At 35.2% G+C, this 14,510-nt stretch overlaps 2 protein-coding genes across 2 annotated transcripts; one reads left to right on the forward strand and one right to left on the reverse strand.

Moving 5' to 3' along the window:
• Positions 1-2,715: 2,715 nt before the first annotated feature.
• Positions 2,716-8,852, reverse strand: LOC130738780 (auxilin-related protein 2). Its single transcript, XM_057590935.1, has 9 exons — positions 7,943-8,852; positions 6,675-6,913; positions 6,326-6,576; positions 6,107-6,242; positions 5,923-6,017; positions 5,555-5,620; positions 4,319-4,408; positions 3,686-3,862; positions 2,716-3,161 (listed from the first exon to the last, which is right to left on the reverse strand). Exons 1-9 carry the CDS (start codon positions 8,461-8,463, stop codon positions 3,123-3,125), a joined length of 1,614 nt encoding a protein of 537 aa, XP_057446918.1. The 5' UTR covers positions 8,464-8,852; the 3' UTR covers positions 2,716-3,122.
• Positions 8,853-11,505: 2,653 nt separating this feature from the next.
• Positions 11,506-14,452, forward strand: LOC130738790 (pentatricopeptide repeat-containing protein At1g77360, mitochondrial). Its single transcript, XM_057590945.1, has 2 exons — positions 11,506-13,407; positions 13,657-14,452. Exon 1 carries the CDS (start codon positions 11,853-11,855, stop codon positions 13,296-13,298), a length of 1,446 nt encoding a protein of 481 aa, XP_057446928.1. The 5' UTR covers positions 11,506-11,852; the 3' UTR covers positions 13,299-13,407; positions 13,657-14,452.
• The last annotated feature ends 58 nt before the right edge of the window (positions 14,453-14,510 follow it).

The following is a 14,510-nucleotide window of genomic DNA, read 5'->3' on the forward strand; positions in this document are numbered from 1 at the left end:
CTTTTGCCTACTTATTGTGTTGATTTTGCCATGTCGACGATGACATGGTAAAAGTTACTCATTCCCCTAGTCGTGGAAAGTACTTTAGAATGCACCAGATGAAAATCAAATTCATTGTTCACTTTTTTTCACTAAGGTGATACTCCCTTTGAATAGAAATGTACACAATGTACCATACCTGGGTACTAGTTGCTAATTTCACCCGATGATGGAGATCCCCGTGAGTAGGACTGCACATGAGTTGAGTTGGACAGATTTTTAGGCTAATTAAGATCCGAATCAATCAAAATTGTTTGGGTTGGGTTGGGTTGGATTTCACGAATTTTCACATTCGGACTCGAACCAACCCAATCCGATGATCTTCGGGTTGGTTCGGATGGGTTGATTGGATCGCTATATTAAAGTAATAATAAATATGGAATATTTTAAAAAAACTATCAAAACTTGGAAACAAAATTAGAAAAAGTTGGTAAATTTATAGTACCAAATAGTATAAAAAAAAAGACAAAACATTATACTAAATAGAATGGAATAGTATCACATAAATGACATATTGCCAAATACCATAAAAATCGACTACGACAATGGAATCAAGTTAATCAATACGACAATGACATGACACTTAGAATTTAGATGCCTCTATTCTCCGACATGCCGAATAAAATTGAAACAATTAGTGAAGAATGTGAAAAGTGAAACTGTGAAATAAAATTAGGGTTTAAAATTTACACGTAGATTAGGTAAAATTATTATAAATATATATTAAATAATATATTATTATTGTATGTTTGGATTTCGGGTTGGTTGGGTGGATTGTTATTAGGCTTAAATACTCTTTCGGCCCCTGAAATTGTAAAGGGAATCAGACTTGGTCCTTGTAAAATTTTCACATCTAATTGGGTCCCTAAATTTGTTTTTTTAATCTAATTGGGTCCAAACTGTGTTTCAGTCTGATGTGGCACGAATTTTGCCTGATGAGCTTTTCCACGTGGCTTTCTATTTTATTTTTAATGCAGATGTGTAAATGATTTGAACAAATTAAAATTAAACCCAAATTAAAAACTTAATTTCTCATCTCTTTTTTTTTTTAATGATAATTTCTCATCTCTATTCATCCTAATTCCTACATAGCCTCCTTCTCATCTTCCCTTTCTGGTGCAGTACCCATACCACCATGTTACTTCTTCCTCTACCCAACGTGACAACCACCACTCACGCACACTATGCCTTCTTCTTCCACCACCGCACCAAAGCCACAGACAAATCCCCCAACCGGATCGACACAAAACACCTCAATCACCACCGCACCAAAGCTTCACCATTGTTAGATCTCGCACAAACCTCCTGGGGCCTCTATGAAGAAGAAATCTCCATATTCCTTTCTCGGTGCTTCCTCTTCCAGATCCCACCCCCATCGCAAATCCAATCCCACCAGATTGAATGATTTCTGGATCTGGGACTTCAGGGAAAGGATTCGTCGCCGAATCTCTATCGATCTCTTCCTCTACTCACCGATCTGGGCTGAGATTTTTGAATTAGGGGTTTTTTGGGGTTTGTTGGACACTGCCATCGAAAGTTGAAGATGATGGTGGTATTCCCACCTAACTATTGCTAGTTGGACGTGATAAGGGATTTGCCAAGGGCTGGGCACTTCATATGAAATAAGGATTGATTTGGGTGATATATATTGAAGCTAGTGCTAGTCTATGTTCATCTTACTCTTGTCGGTTTAAACTCTAATTCCAATCCTTTTGGTTTTTCTTTTGCAATTGGATTAGTTAATTGTGTTTACTCTGAGATGCGATTTGAGCGTTTTTTTTTTCTGGGTTTTCTGGGTTTTGGGACTGGAAGATGAAGCTCATGAAGATGCAAAGAAGAAGATGAAGAACAGATGAAAAAAATGTGCATTTGGGCCAATAAAAAATGATTATTTATTAATTATATGACATGGAAAAATAAAAAGCCATGTGGAAAAGCTGACTGTGCAAAATTCGTGCCACATCATGCCGAAACACACTTGGGACCCAATTAGATTAAAAAAAATATTTTAGGGACCCAATTTGAAGCAAAATTTTTACAAGGATCAGGTCTGATTCCCTTTACAATTTCAGGGACCAAAAGGGTATTTAAGCCTTGTTATTAAATCCGATATCCGATCCGAAGTTAATTGAATTGTAATAAAATCCGTCTAATTGGCCCGTTTGCCCAATTCAACCCGCATTTTTTCCATTGGATCGGACGGGTTCATTAGATCTACCCGACCCATGTGCATTCTTACCGGTGAGGATTGCCTCTGTTGGGCCCTAATCTTAAGGATTTCCCCCTTTGGGCCACTTGTAGGCAAAAAAAAAACTAGATCACAAACCCTAGTATGAGAATCAGATCAGGATCCTAGATCCTTTCCTACTTCCTAGCCCCAAGGATTGCCAATCCCCATGCGATCCTTACAATGATCTAGATAAAAAATCCTAAGAAAGATCCCAGGATCCCACAATCTGAATCGTGATCCTAACAATGCTAACTTGCTCAATGATATGCTCGGGCATCACTTGATATAACAATCAAAGAGGAGAAGGGGGGGGGGGGGGTTAGTTCAAACAATGCATAAAAGTAAGTAATGTCTAATGTAATGTTCATGGAGGATACTAGTGCTAGATGAAAAATAGGAGAAAGTGGAGGGGGCTGAAAACCAAAAATAAACAAGACAATACAAAATCACAAATGATTCGCTGACTCAAATAAAACGTTAACCGAAACATTTCTTTTCATACAAAATCCTAGTTACCATTGAATTTATTCACATTCCAACAAAATATATTACGTGTGTGCAACTCTAATAATCTAAATACAAGCCCTTGTCATCACAATTTGAGCGTGCTGACTAAATTCCATGTACGCACATCAGATCATTTTAAATTTGTGCAATGATGTGAGTCAATATTCCTTCCAAAACATGATAACTTATGTGAGAGTATTGAACATCATTAGGAAAAAGAACTTGCTGCCAAATGAAGCCACGTAATATTTATACAGAGTTATCTTCAACTGCAAAAGAACAAAGCATATCAGGCAGCAGCAATAGCCCCAAATCGTGATTGATTCTCAAAAACCTTCAGAAGGATCTAAGAAAGCTCTTCCGCATTGAACTTGTTCCAAGCTTCCTGTTTTAAGATCACAAGAATAAATATATTTAAGAAATTATTATACTTAGTGAACAAATGTGGGAAAAATACTGTTAGATTAGATATGTTAAGGTTTTCACCCTTGCTTTTGGGAATTACAAAATAATTTTAGCATAGAAGACTAATTATGTTTATTAATTTGTGAGTTTTACATTAAATGACACGTAAAAGGAATGAGGAAGTATCCAACACTCTTGAGTCTTGAACAGTAGCAAGGAAGATTATATGTACATATTATTATATTAATGATGATGAAAAATGTAAATCAAGCAAGCTAGCAGTAGTTCAATAGAGAGCCCGTTTTGATACAGACTTATTGGAGCTTATTAGAGTTTATCTACTATGAAAAAAACTAGATAAGCTCAAATAAATACTCTTTGATTTGCATCTAAACCGGTTCAGAGATTTCTATGAGAAGGGGCAAAACTAAAAGTATCGTGTAAGAAAGGGTATGAACTTCAAGGTAAAATAAAGTATTACTTCATAATTATTTAAAAATGTACCTTAAGGATGTCAAAAACCTTCTCTGCAGTATATTTCTGTTCAAGAGTAGCACCTTTTTGTTGGACTTTATCTGGGTGAATATATAAATTTGCTTTTCTATAAACTTTCTTAACTGAGGCGGAAGTGATCATATCAGTCAGAGACACTGGTTGCCAACCACATTCTGGCCAAAGAACCTGCATACAAATGCCAAGTTAAGTAAGAAGTTGTAAAAGGTATTCTACATACTACAGGAGTATCAGTATATTACATTCTGTACAAAAATTGACACAGAATTACAAACATTTTAAAAATAAAAGATAAAGAGAACATTTGATAAGATGAGCCACGATATACTCATATACATAGATTGAAAACAAAGTTCTTCTATATAAATCCATCCATATATGACATACTAGTTTTTCATTTTGTCCATGAATGCCAAATGACCAGCTATCCTGAATCTAGGTTATAAATGCCTATCTTGCATATAAAAAAAGCCAAATAACCTGGTGTTTCCATTTCCTTTCCAAGCATACCTTTTTACATTAGCATGCCTATCTCATATTACAGGGAAAAAGAGGTATGTTCAAGAGTCCTGTGGCCTAAAGAAAAATGATGAATTAACAATTAACTACGATCTAAGGGCATACATGTTGTAATGTTGATAGCAAAGCCCGCATATTGCCTTCTTTCCCTGCAGCCCACCGCTTTATCTGAACATCTATAGTATCTGCAATTCTCTGCCAAAATTAAAACCAAATGTCAAAATGTCATACTGAGAAAAACTTACAAACATATAAAATAAACACAAGAATTTGGAGACTTATAGCATTACTAGTATCTTAACCCATGCATTATAATTACAATTAAAATTTATAATAAATTAATATCTTCCTATACAACTTATATTTTGGATTTGCAATGAACAAATTAAACTTGATATATAAAATTGTTTTGAATTTGAATTAAAATTAAAACTAAGGAATGCATAGAAAAATAGAATAAGAGTTAGAAATTGAATATAGAAATTAAAATAAGGATTAGAAATTGAATTAAAAACAAGGATTCAGAAAAATAAAATAAAATAAGGATTAGAAGTTGAATTGAAAATAGGATAAGGAATATAAATTGAATTGAAAAAAGAGTTTAGTTTTGATGCAGTGTAAAACTTCTTTACCCAACGGGTGCCAATCGTGGTGGTTAAAAGTGGTTGTTTAACCCCCTACGTCGAAAGTTCAATTCTTATGAGCCGCACTTTTAGGGACACCTTTAGCCTTCACCACACCAGAGTCGGAATTGCAAGAGCAATTTAGTATACTAAAAAAGTGTAAAACTCCTTTACGCTGAAAACAGTTACATGATTTATTATATTAATTAAATTTAAACTTGCTTACGATGTGACAAACAATCATTGGAGGTCAGTGTAGAAAAGTTTTACACTGACTGTGTATATACAGTAAGTCCTTGAAAAAATAAGTACTAGATGAATCTAGGATAATTATTCAATTCTAAAATTGATGGCCAATTATGTTTAAATATTGAAATTTAATTTACATCATTTGATAATTATTAATTAGTGATATTCAAGAATATTAAAATTTTATAAAATTTTGAAGTGGTAATAAAAATAAGGATTAAAATAGAAAACAAATGGGTAAAGTTTTATTTTTTTACAAAAATAAGGATTAAAGTTTAAAAAATATATAAATTTAGATCAGTTTAACTTAGTAAGAATTCCACTCTCACATGTTATGTATGGAGTTCACTATGAAACGGTGAAAGAGAAAGAATATTAAAGCGATTGAAAGAGAAAGTGATTATCATATTGAAGTGGATTATTCTTGGAAATAAATCAAAATCTAAACAGTAATACTATAAAAGCTTACACGCTTTTCTTCTTGCTCCATCTTAGATTGAAGGTCACGTTGGTTCATATCAGCCACTGCTTTCAACTGAAACATACAACCAGAAGAGTAAAACATTGTCCCTTTAAAAATTAATTCAATAAAACTGCAATGTCAATGTTCAGAATGAAATTCCAAACAAATATAAACAAAAATATCATATATCCTATGCTGCTGAGTCTTTATAACGATCATTTAGCTAAAAAGGTGACAGTCAAATCATTTTAGAAAATGGAATATCACAAAAATTGCTAAGAAGCTAGGCAAAATGACATGCAATTTCTCTACATGAGCCCATTTACTTATTTTAAAATATTTAAAAAATTGATAAGATAATGAATAATACCCACCGCTCTTTCTTGCGCTCTCTGATGACGTCCCAATCTCGCTTTTCGTCTTTCTTCAGTTTCACCTTCAACTTCCATGAACTCAGATGATGGGGAACCTTTTCCAAACAAAAATAAATATAAATGAAGGTATGTTTGACAACGAAAACACTTCACTTATAGAATCTGATGCGTTTAAACAACGTACCACCAAAAATCAATGACAGGTCATCAAAAGATGTCGTCACTGAAGATTTCTTCATGTTGGCAGGGGATGCTGAAGACGCTCTTGGTGATGCCTCAGGTTTCCCTTTGTTATTTGTTTGGCGATCAGACATATGATCCTAAGAATCGGATAGGCAATAAACACTGAATATAGTCTCAGTGTAGGAAAATCATTTGAGATTATTATATTTGTAACTTTTACCATAGTTGCAGCCCTTGACTTTGGTACACTGCTTGACCGAGAACCCATGCTGAAAAAGGATTCAAGATCATCAACATCATTTAATTTATTCGTTCTAGCAGCTGGAGCTCCTTTATCTCTGTTTGTCTTAGCTGCTAAGTTTTGTTTAATCTCACCAGTATTTACATTGGCCTTTTTACTAGCATTATTATGCACTTGCCCCATGGCAAAGTCCTCAAGCTCATCTATTGATGATCTACTAGCATTGTTAACTGCATAAAAATTAATTAAGAAAATACTTCGTAAAGTCAATGATAGAAAAAGATAGTTATTCATGTCTTCTAGCTCAAGTATTTAGAAGATACTTTACTTGAGTTTGAAACATTCTTTGGCTTGGGCGGAGACCTCAACGATGGGGAGGAATTGGAGCTGGTACCTTTGGAATTATTCAACTTACTTATATGTTCCAACGAGTCCAGGAATGAATCTGAAGCTCCTGTGCTTGCAGAGGTTTCAAATACCAAAAATGGATCGCTGTTAGCTGGGGCAGGAGGACTTTTCAATGTGGCAGCTGGTTTATGAGGCTTATTCATCTGAAAACCTGTTTTACTGAAAAATTGACACATTTAAGATACAATGAGACCAAATAGAAGGAAGACAACTGCCAATTATAAAGGACAGAGAAGATGTATTCTTTTATCTATAATTCAAGTGATAAACTTAGATTAGATCACTGGCAGATAGAAAACATGTATTACACGATACTATGAAATTTGTTAGGAAGAATAACCAAAGACATTGCAGAACAATATTAGATAAGCTATTAGGAACAATGACTGGATTCAAGTCCAGGATCAGTGAACGAACATGTCCATAAATGTAGGTTATGCATCCAAATTTCTGTAAATCCTCAGAATAGGAATGTGGGGTTTGTGTGTTCAAACAAAACTTGGGCTGGAAAAATAAGAAATTATGGTAACTACAAAGTAATAAACATCATTAATACCAAATTCATAATTATTTAACCTAATGAAGTATGAGTCTCCAGGAAACGTAAGGCAGAAAAGATCTATATAATGGTCTTCATAAAAAAAAAACATGCCCAGCATCGTGCCTCTCAAGTCGATACCAAATATTTCCTTCCAAAATTGCAAGAGCATAAATAAGGCCACAATATACCGGCATCTATAACGCATCTTCAACATATCAATAAGCTTTACCAGGAGAATAATGCTCATACACAACTCACAAAACTTTTCTATTTTTCACTAGTACCTCTCATAGCTTCCAAAGAGTACATGAGTATTCTACACAAATAAATTAACCGTCAATGTATTGCCATCATAGTTAAAGGGATTCCTATTTCAAGCCACAATTTAATTTACTAGGTAAAACCATTACAGTTTACAAGGAAGTTAATTGAGTAAAATAGTCAATTTAGTCCGTCAAAACATTCCTCACAAGAAGTTTAATTCAAAGTGTATTTGCATACACGCTAGTACCTAAATCTATGAAACTCATACCATAAATCATAGAACTAATTTGTAACGATAAATAAAATTATAAACCACATGTGAGGTATATTATTGAGCATAAACTTCCCAATACAAAGCAGAGATTAAAAACAAAGTTTCATACCCATTATTTGAAACATTGCTTCCACCAAACCCAGGAATCAATTCATCAGAATCAATCCCTTTCTCATTGGAACTTTTGGTATTTGCATGCAGCCCACCAATCTTATCAAGCAGATCATCAACACCAACACTCTGCTTATTATTCATTCCACCGAATATATCATCCACATAAACTGACGAAGACGTAGAAGCCGGTTTGTTTGAACCGCCGAAAATCGAATCATAATCAAACGAACCACCACCACCACCGCCACCGACATTCGATTTCACAGTTTTTCCACCGAAGATCTCATCAATGCCATCACCAAAACCCCCAAAATTGTTCTGGTTTTTCTTCTCGGCGCCGGCGAAAGCGCCGAAATCAAAATCGAAATTGGAATGCTGGGGAGATCTGGATCCGTTTTGGGAAGGTTTAAGATTGGAACCCGAATCATGGTTGGATCGCTTTGATGAGGCCATTGGTGCCGATTTTCCTTGCGGTTTCAATCCATACCTTTCGGTCAACACACCAAACTCGTCCATTTCTTGAATTTGAAGGAATGAATCGATACAGTGATGATAAGCTGAGAAGAGCTGAATTGAAATTGGTAGAAATTGGAAGAAAATTAGTGATTATTGTTCTGTGAATGAAAATTTTTGATGAGATTTTTTGAGGTTGTTGCAGAATTGGAGAGAGAGAGGGGAAATGGGAGGAAAGAAAAATGGCGGGAATCGCGTGGAAAAGGAAGATAGGGAAGAAAATTAGGGGAGAAAATTGGATGGAAGATTGAGAGGTTGGTTTTATTTGATTCTCTTTCTCTGTCTGAGTCCCTTTTCTCCCTTCCCTGCCTCTCTGGTCTGGTGTGGAACGCACCACCAACTCCGACGCGGTTGTGGCCAATTATTTTGCCTTGTGCTTTTTGTGAAGAGCTTTTTCTTTAATGAGTGTGTGCATCCATGTAATATTTATTTATTTATTTCATTCATGCATAGATTATTGATATATCAATACAAGTACAACATACTTTTCAACAAAAAACCAATAATGATATATGAACATACCTAAATTATGTATGGGTTAGTGGTGGTTTGTAACCTCCACACACATTACATCTTCCCTTATAATATAAAATAATAATATGAAAAATGATGGTAGGACATATGATTTTTTTGGAGATTCATGATATCTGCAATTTATCACTTAATTAATATAATACATAGCAAAATCAATTCTAACTGTTGATATCTCTTTTAATTTATATTGATTTTTATATAAATTAGATAGCAGTTCATAACTTAGCTGATTCACTGTTTTTTTTTCTCAGATGCTTCTTCAACCTACTCATCTCTTCTGAACTAGTCTTCTAATCCCTGAACTTTTTCATTTCATGTTGTGTTCTTTTTTTCACATGTATTCCATATTGATCATCTCTTTGCATGGATATCTTATGCTGTGATCTTAATGATATGATTTGTTCAATTATATAATCTTTAGTGGGCTGTTCTTTTTTAAGTTGACAAAAAGAGGAAAAATTAGACAAGAAATAGGAGAGAATAAAAAGAGAAAATAAAAAGGAGAAATAGAAGATCGAGAATGGTAAAATTAAAGTAGTTTTTGAAAGATAAAATAAGAAGAGCTCGAGAGGTCAAATGAAATTGAATATTTCTTTTAGGGGAGCAAGGAATCAAGGAAAGTATAATCATCCGAGGTGGAGCAAGAAAGAAACTTTCAAATCTTAAAAGTCATATTTATATTTAATTTTCTCATGAAGTTTATATAACTCCTAGTTTTATCATCATAAAAATGTGGACATGGTTAGGGAAAACAGTATTAATCAAAACAAAATGCAAAGTTATAAAATTTAATGATCTTATGTCACTCAAAATCTTAATCCGAAACAAGTAGAAAAGATCACATGACATGCAGATGATGAAGATACAAGCTACATTGTCTATCATACAAAGCATCAGATGGAGATACGGGCTCAAGAAAGAAAAAGAAAGGTCAAGGTTCTCACAGTTTATTAGTTGAAGAGATGTTCAACAAGATCAAGCTAAAGGAAGAAGATCAAGCAAGAGCATCAGAAAATCATCTTCACTCAAGTCTTCTTCAAATGTCCAAAGTCACTAAAGAAGATTCAGAAGGTTATAAGAAACTCAAAGCAAATGTGAAGAAAGACCATCTATCCAAAACTTGCTTAAGAGTACATAAGCAAGAAACATGTCTACATGAGTCTCAACTATCCGTCCTCTGAAAGATAGAGTTGTTCAAGAATGGCATGCTCCAAGAAAGAAAGAAGATTGAGGAAATGATGAAAGCAAAGATCTTCAGCGTCATATCATTTATAAGCTCAAAAGAAAAGATTGTCATATTTAAAGAAAATAAATACAAATCTCAACAATCTTCCAAACGATACACAAACTTGACAAAACTTATCGTCTAACAAAGCAAGGTACATGCAACTAAAGTACATCAAGCAAAGGTATCGGGCAGAACGTCATCTATTAATTGAAACTAAAAAGTTTAAAAACCTCTTTCCTCCTCAACAAGTAGAATAAAAAAAGAATAACATTGGTACTCAACTACTAAACTACAATTTAAGAATATCGCGAAAAGAAACTCGGTATATTTGGTTGGAAAAGAACTAGCATCATAACCCTTTCAACCAAAAAGGAGTAGCTATGAAAAAAACTATATCAATTGAGATTCCTTTGACATTACTTTATTGGAAAGTCTCATTGTCTCACGCTGTCAACTATCACATCCAACTGCTACACAAGCCGAACGTATCACCAAACAATCAAGAGCAGTTCAACGTACAAACAAGGAGACGAAAGAAAAGACAACTACCAAAGACTCTCCCTATTATCAAAGCTCAATTGTCTATCATATTGATCATTAAAAGAAAAGAGTCATTGAGACTTCATGCTAAGCAAAAACGTCGCACACAAACAACATGATAAATAGTCGTTGCGGCTAGTATTCCAACGATCAAGTTCTACCTCCTTCAGATATAAAGATTAGATCCAATACTGAAAAAGGTGTGCATTCGTGCAATGAGAGTGCATCGTCGTTCATGAACTTAATGTCATATCCAAGCGATGAAGAAGAGAAAGAAGAGGAAGAAGATAAAGAGGAGTAAGAAGATACTAACTATTTTTAAAAATAGGTTAATGGTCAAATTAGTCTCTGCGTTTGTAAGTGAGTTTGATTTTAGTCCCTTTGATGAAAAATGACGTTTAGTGGCGGTTATTTTTACAATTACTGACGATTTTTGACCGCCACTAAACGTCATTTTTCGTCAAAAGAGGCTAAAATCAAACGCACTAACAAACACATGGACTATTTTGACCATTAACCCTTAAAAAATCACTTAAAATTTAATATATATATATATATATATTTTAAAATGAGATATAGATTAATTGAAAATTTTGTATGTAAAGAGTAAAATAATAAAATCACACTCATTTTTATTTCCTTTCTTTTCCCTTAGACCAAACAACTTTGAAAATCATCTTATTTTTCTTATATATATTTTCCACTTATATTATTTCTTCATATATTCTATTCTTTCCCCTTGATTCCACTCCCATATCCAAACAAAGCATTCAAGTTGGCACAAAAACCACTCAACTCAAGTATCATTCTCTCAGCTCAGTTGTGAAGCTGCGGAAGCGTTTGGTAATCCTTCAACTGAGAAGATGCGATTCTATGAGAAATTATGGATCGAATGCGCTGTGAGAGATGACCCATTTCAATACTAGCTTCAAAGAATGCAACTTCAATTCCATATCTCACCATTTTCAACCCAATCCCACCAAGGTTTTGTTTCGGAAAGTATCACATACGGTGTTTTACTCCTTCCATTGTCCTCTGATTTAGATTTCGCATTTTACCTTCAAATTCTGATACTTTCTCTGTGCACACCATGATTAAGATTTGCAACCCTAGGAAAAAATTACTATGTAAATTTGTGTCATTTGCTAGAATGCTAAGCACAGGTGAACCACCACCTCAGGAGGTTGCTGATTTAACCGAAACAGTGTGCAAGGTTATGATGTCTTCACCCGGGGTGACACTTGACGCTGCTCTTAATCAAACTGGGGTTAGGGCATCCCCTGAATTAGTAGAGAATGTCCTCAAGAGGTTTGAGAATGCGGGCATGTCGGCGTTTCGGTTCTTCGAGTGGGCGGAGAGGCAGAGGAATTACGCGCACACCGTCAGGGCGTACCACTTGATGATTGAGTCTTTGGCCAGGATTAGGCAGTATCAGATCATGTGGGACATTGTCACGAAAATGAGGAACAAGGGCATGCTAAATGTTGAAACTTTTTGTATTGTTATGCGAAAGTATGCTAGGGCTCACAAGGTGGATGAGGCGGTTTACACGTTTAACGTCATGGATAAGTATGAGGTGCCTCAGAATCTTGCTGCTTTTAATGGTTTGCTGAGTGCTTTGTGTAAGTCTAGGAATGTGAGGAAGGCTCAGGAGATTTTTGATAGTATGAAGGGTCGCTTCGAGCCGGATTTGAAAACTTATAGCATATTGCTTGAGGGGTGGGGAAAGGATCCGAATCTTCCCAAAGCAAGGGAGACTTTCAGAGAGATGGTTTCCGCGGGATGCAGCCCGGATGTTGTTAGTTATGGTATAATGGTTGACATTCTTTGCAAAGCAGGGAGAGTTGATGAAGCTGTTGAGGTTGTCAAGGATATGGATGACAACAATTGCATGCCAACATCTTTCATTTATAGTGTCCTGGTTCATACTTATGGAGTGGAAAACCGGATTGAAGATGCTATCGACACGTTTCTGGAGATGGAAAGGAAGGGAATCAAGGCTGATGTTGTGGTGTATAATGCGTTGATTGGTGCTTTTTGTAAAGCAAATAAGTTTAAAAATGTGCGTAGGGTCTTAAAAGAGATGGAAAGCAATGGGGTCACTCCCAATTCAAGGACCTGCAATGTTATCATAAGCAGTTTGATTAGCCAGGGGCGGACTGACAGAGCTTTTGAAGTTTTCCGCCGGATGATCAAGATATGCGAACCGGATGCTGATACTTACACAATGATGATAAAAATGTTTTGTGAGAGAAATGAAATGGATATGGCTATGAAAATATGGAAGTATATGAAGTCAAAAAGGTTTGTCCCAAGCCTGCACACCTTTTCAGCCCTTATCAATGGGTTGTGTCAAAACGGCAATGCTATGAAAGCTTGTGTTTTGCTGGAAGAGATGATAGAGAAGGGAATTCGACCATCGCGTGTTACATTTGGGAAGTTAAGACAGCTGCTTATAAAGGAGAAGAGGGAGGACGTGCTCACATTTCTGCATGAGAAAATAAACCTTCTTGTCAAGGAGCCTTTGTGCGACTAAAAAGGCGATGATATATGTAGCTCAGGCTACTGACTTTACAGTCTGGACAGTTGTAGTTTATATGTCTCTGAGCTGCCTATTATGGAGCATAAAAATCTTCATTTAACTGGTAATTTTTTCCTTTATTTCACTTGCTGATTTCTGTTACTTATTGCATTTGTGTTGCTTCTTTTTGTACTATTTACTGTTTTCCTTTTGCTTTCAAACTTATCAGTCTTTATTTTTTAAACATCTGAACTCTGGAGTGCTAATATGCTGCTACGTGCACTTCCTTCGTACTTTTTAAATGCATTGATGATTGGTAGTTTAAACTCAACAAGTATGTTGCTGACTATATGCAAGATCCTTCTCTCTATAGATCAGTTGTGGGAGAACTTAAATATGCTGCTCTTAGTAGGCCAGAAATATCTTTTGCAATCAACAGCGTATGTCAAATTTCTGGCCCAACCACTTGAAGAACACTGGAAGGCAGTCAAAAGAACATTGAGATATCTCAAGGGTTCAATTAGTCATGGATTGCTTCTGCAAAAAGGATGTGTTACCAGTCCTATGACTCTTACTGCATACTGTGATGCTGATTAGGCTTCGGATCCTGATGACTAGGTCCACGTCCGGCTCATGTATATTTTTTGGACTTAATCTAATTTTTAGGTGTTCAAAGAAACAAACTTTAGCCAGCCAATATAGCACAGAAGCATAATATAGAAGGCTTGGAAACACCACTACTGAGGTTCCTTGGATTGATTCCACGCTGACTGAATAAAAGGTTCCATTTGCGACTCCCCAGATTCTGTGTGATAATCTAAGTACAATTGCTTTTTGTCTCATAATCATGTTCTTCATGGCTAGAACCAAACATATGGAGTTCGACATTTTCTTTGTAAGAGACAAACTACTAAACAAGAGTCTAACAGTCAAGCACATACCATCTCTTGATCAATATACATATATCTTCACCAAAGCCGTACACTCAGAGAAACTAAAGGTGGCTGACAAAATTCTCCTTGGTCATCGAACTTGAGTTTGCAGGGCTGTTAGAAATAATGTTTTGATATTGTTTGTAATTGTATTTCGATCTTATTCTAGATCTGGTTGTACTGTATTATTTCTCAAATAATTCAGGTAGTGTTAGTTATGCAAAGCTTTTACTAACATGACAATTGGCATATAGTTAAGAGTTAGTTTTACAGCACATTGGATAGTTCAATTCAT

The sequence above is a fragment of the Lotus japonicus genome, chromosome 1, assembly GCF_012489685.1.
Source record: "Lotus japonicus ecotype B-129 chromosome 1, LjGifu_v1.2".
Lineage (NCBI taxonomy): Eukaryota > Viridiplantae > Streptophyta > Magnoliopsida > Fabales > Fabaceae > Lotus > Lotus japonicus.

Coding starts and splice junctions, on each gene's coding strand:
- LOC130738780 (XM_057590935.1), bottom strand. CDS start 8,463: ATGGACGAGTTTGGTGTGTTGACCGAAAGGTATGGATTGAAACCGCAA. Junction 6,243..6,325: donor AGTCAAGGGCTGCAACTATG/GTAAAAGTTACA, acceptor TCCGATTCTTAG/GATCATATGTCTGATCGCCA. Junction 5,621..5,922: donor AGAGAGCGCAAGAAAGAGCG/GTGGGTATTATT, acceptor TGTATGTTTCAG/TTGAAAGCAGTGGCTGATAT.
- LOC130738790 (XM_057590945.1), top strand. CDS start 11,853: ATGATTAAGATTTGCAACCCTAGGAAAAAATTACTATGTAAATTTGTG.